Source organism: Nicotiana attenuata, unplaced genomic scaffold (assembly GCF_001879085.1).
Source record: "Nicotiana attenuata strain UT unplaced genomic scaffold, NIATTr2, whole genome shotgun sequence".
Lineage (NCBI taxonomy): Eukaryota > Viridiplantae > Streptophyta > Magnoliopsida > Solanales > Solanaceae > Nicotiana > Nicotiana attenuata.
The window spans coordinates 2104-6174 of NW_017687074.1; the positions used below are offsets into that span (position 1 = coordinate 2104).

The 4071-nt window shown below is 36.1% G+C and overlaps 1 protein-coding gene across 1 annotated transcript; it reads left to right on the forward strand.

Moving 5' to 3' along the window:
* The first annotated feature begins 483 nt into the window (after positions 1–483).
* On the forward strand, positions 484–2781 carry LOC109222253 (bifunctional epoxide hydrolase 2-like). Its single transcript, XM_019386624.1, is given in 5 exon segments — positions 484–528; positions 917–1016; positions 1019–1083; positions 1419–1654; positions 2523–2781. Coding segments are annotated over 5 exon segments (705 nt in total).
* Positions 2782–4071: the final 1290 nt, after the last annotated feature.

The following is a 4071-nucleotide window of genomic DNA, read 5'->3' on the forward strand; positions in this document are numbered from 1 at the left end:
CGAGCATGCTACTTAGAGTGTTCGTCAACCATTCCTCTAGTAGCTTTTTGACTACTGGGGGCGTTTCCTTTGCTGCAGATGTAGAAGTCCCTCTCTCATGCAAAATTGTTAGATCTTCGAGTGAAGAGGGTGAGATCTCCCCCTCCGGTATGCTACTTGGTGTTACATTCGCGGTATTTTCTCTACTGGCTTCGTTGAGTGGGCCTATGAGGTTGGTTGAGACATCTGCTATCATCTTCAACCTTGATTCTTTATCTGCCATTTGTTAGTTTCTATGAGGTCTGAAGAACGGCGATGGTTGTTTTTAATATCCTAGTTGTGAACTATGATTTCGACTACCGAAATCCCACAGACGGCGCCAAATTGTTTGACTCAAAAGTTGTTTAATACTTTTTAAGCAAATCAATCAATATAGATGAAGGGGTAAATCGTAGTTGAAGATAATAAACCCTAGGATGATCTTGAGTATAGGATCAGATAGCAATGGTGCAAATCGGAGAAATAAGAGAAGGTGACAATCTTCGAAAGGTAAGAGAGAGATAATGTTAGAGAGAGAAGAGAGAGAGTTAATGTATTTCCAATAATGAAAAATCCCCCTTTTACAATGCTTGGATCCCTCTTTATATAATAGAGGATCCTTGCTTGAATATTAAAAGACAGAAAATAAAGTACATGCTGTGGAGTGGCCGACGTGATCATGAAGTCGTCCCTCTCGTTATTCATAGGTCGCCCTTCTAGTCGGACTCACATACATTCGGTCGGTCGTGCTGGCTTAAGGACGTGGTCGGTCAAATTCGATCCCATACTGTAACCTGTCAGCTAAGGTTATAGACTGAATAACAAATAGAACTCAACTTTCTTATCCTGCTCTCAAGTTTTTCTCAAAAAATTCATGTGTGTGGGCACATTTATGCAGGTTTTTCTAATAATTAAAGATTTTGGAGCTGCTGTTGTTTCCTCCTTTATCCTTTTCCACGAGGAGAAGGTTGTCGGATTTGTAACGATAGGCGTCCTATTCGCGGTCGGGAGTCCTCTTAAGAATCATAACCACTCCCTGAGGGCTTCTATGTTTATAGATGGAGAGTATGCTACTGATTTCTCTGTGTGCTTTCTTAAAAAGTCTCAATTCTTGGTGCCTTTTGACCTTATTTCAGTAATTTTAGATTGCTATTGCAACCTACTGTTCGATTGCTATCTTTCGCTTCGATTTTCTTTATATCTTATTATTGTTACTGCTTGTTACCACTGCTATTCTTTTTATGTTTCCTTTAGCCGAGGATCTAATGGGAACAACCTCTTTGCCCTCCCAGGAAAGGGTAAGGTTTGCGCACACACTACCCTACTCAGACCACACTTGATAGAATTTATTGGGTTTGTTATTGTTATTGTTGATTTATTTCAGTAATTTTTTAATCCAGGAGCCTAGACGAGCAGAAGCCGATTTTGGTAGATTTGATGTTAAAACAGTTGTAAGAAACATTTACATCCTTTTCTCTAGAAGTGAAATGCCAATAGCCGATGAAAAGCAGGAAATCATGGATATGGTGGATTCATCAACTCCTTTACCCCCTTGGTTTACAGAACAGGATCTTCAAACTTATTGTGTTTTATATGAGAAGTCTGGATTCAGAACTGCATTGAAGGTTCCTTATAGGTAAGAGCCAGTTTACTTATAAATAGTGGTAATAAGCTCTCTAAAATACATGGAAGCACAAACCAAACTTGCCATCCGTAAAGTAATGGGAAAATGTACTATGTTGTACAAAATATCTTAATTGTATCCTTCGTTATACTTTTTAGCTATCCATATTCTTGTCGTTAATTAGCAAATTGTCTTATATTTTTCTCGACTTTAACGGTGCTCCATAGAAAGGGAGCCTTGGGGTAGCTATAAAGTTGCTGCCATATGACAAGGAGGTTACGGGTTAGAGTCGTGGAAATAGCCTCTTGCAGAAATGCAGGGTAAGACTGCGTACAATCGACCCTTGTGGTCTGACCCTTCGCGCACAGCGGGAGCTTAGTGCACCGGGCTGCCCTAATAACGGTGCTCCATCATGAATGGGAAGGGGAGCCTTGGAGCAATGGTAAGGTTATCTCTGTCTGACCTATAGGTCACTGGTTTGAGCCTTGGAACCAGCCACTAATGCTTGCATCAGGGTAGGCTGTCTACATCGCGCACCTTGCAATGCGGCCCTTCTCCGGACCCTACGTGAATATCGGATACTTTGTGCACCGGACTGCCCTGCCCACGTATCAAAATACTTCAAAGAAATGTCCAAATACCCCTTTACTTTTGACTATGATTTAAAATTACCTATAGCTATACTTCGAGTTGGAGGTCCATTAGGACCAAGTGTAAAGACAAGACAATTTGCTAACGACAAAGTTATAATGGTCACAAAGTGTAACATAAGGTACAATTAAGATATTTGGTATAGTAATTAGCCACTTCATCTTTTTGAATATCTTAAATTTCCTTACATCCTTTGTTTTTCCTTATGTGAATTTTTCTTTTTGTTTAGGTCATACGGAGAACAAACAAACAAACTACCAGTTAATCCAAAAGTTCATGTTCCAGCACTGCTGATAATGGGAGAGAAGGACTATGTCTTAAAAGCTCCAGGTATGGAAGAGTACATAAGGTCTGAAAAGGTGAAGGATTTTGTACCAAATTTAGAGATAGTGTTTATTCATGTAGGAACTCATTTTGTTCAAGAGCAATTTCCAGAGGAAGTCAATCAACTTGTTCTTAGCTTCCTTAAAAGTCATAGTCAACCTTGAAATTTTATGAGTGTTAATTTTCAAAAGCATTATATATAATAGTTTTAGCAGTGATATATTTATAGCATTTGATGTTGTTATAATCTATCTTGGAATGAAGTACTACTATAATTCTGTTGATATGAGACTGAAATGAAGTGAATGTCCTCTATTTAACTTCTCTCAATATTTTATTTTGCCCTCTATATATAATTCGGTGATGATTTTAGCTAAAATTCCTATATAACTTCTCAAAGGTGTACTACTTTTTTGGGAGCAATTGAAGTCTTGGATTGAGATATTTGGATTTAGGAATTCTGGGATCCTCTTGATTCTGCAAAATGGGATATTAAGCTAGCGTTTGGACATAGATTTGGTTGAAACTTGAAAAAAGATTTGCTGAAGTTGTGTTGAAAAATAATTTTTGAAAGTTGAAGTTGTGTTTGGACATGCATTTTATCTGAAAGAAAATTTGAAGTCCTGTGAGTGGACGAAAAAATTTCACCCAAAAACTGCCCTAAACCAGTTTCTGGGAACTTGAAATTTTTTTAAATTTTTTTTCCATAAACAAACAATGTTTCCAAAAAATATTTGAAAAAATATAGCCAAAATCCATGGTCAAACGGAAGCTTTTTTCTAATTTAGGATGCAAAAGCACTAAATAAAATTTGATCCTTCTATTTGGACTAGGTGAGGGTAGGCTCGTGCTTGACACGGGCCCAACATTTGGAAGCATTTTAAGTCTATCCTCCTTTAGAGATAATTCTAATACTATTATATTTTAATTCTTTGTCAAACATGAAGTTCTAATTTTATGTCTTAAATTCAATAAGTGGAAGATTTATGTTACAAAAATCAAACGAACTCCAATTTACAAAACCATCATAGTGAAATTAATGATCATCTCGTACAATATGAAAAGCTTTTAAATCTACTTAATAAAATGTGGTAAGAGAAAGAACTTTTTATATTAAATATTTAATCCTATTGATTTATCTAATTAACAAAAATAACTTTTAAAGCACAACTATCGAACACTTAGTAAGTGGACTGAGTAATGCAATTGCCAAATTAAAGGACAACTAAATTAGATGCTAAGATAGGTCTTCATAAATCAAACCAACATATCAACACAAATATGGCATTATATGTAAGAAAATGAGTTAGATTGTGACTTTCTCGGAAATTTCTTCTTTTACAATGCCATTTTTATTCATCAATTTTTATGCTTATTGGTTTTACATTTTGCTAGGAAAATATTTAATTTCTAAGTTTTTGTATAAAGATAATTTTGACACTTTAAACTAATAT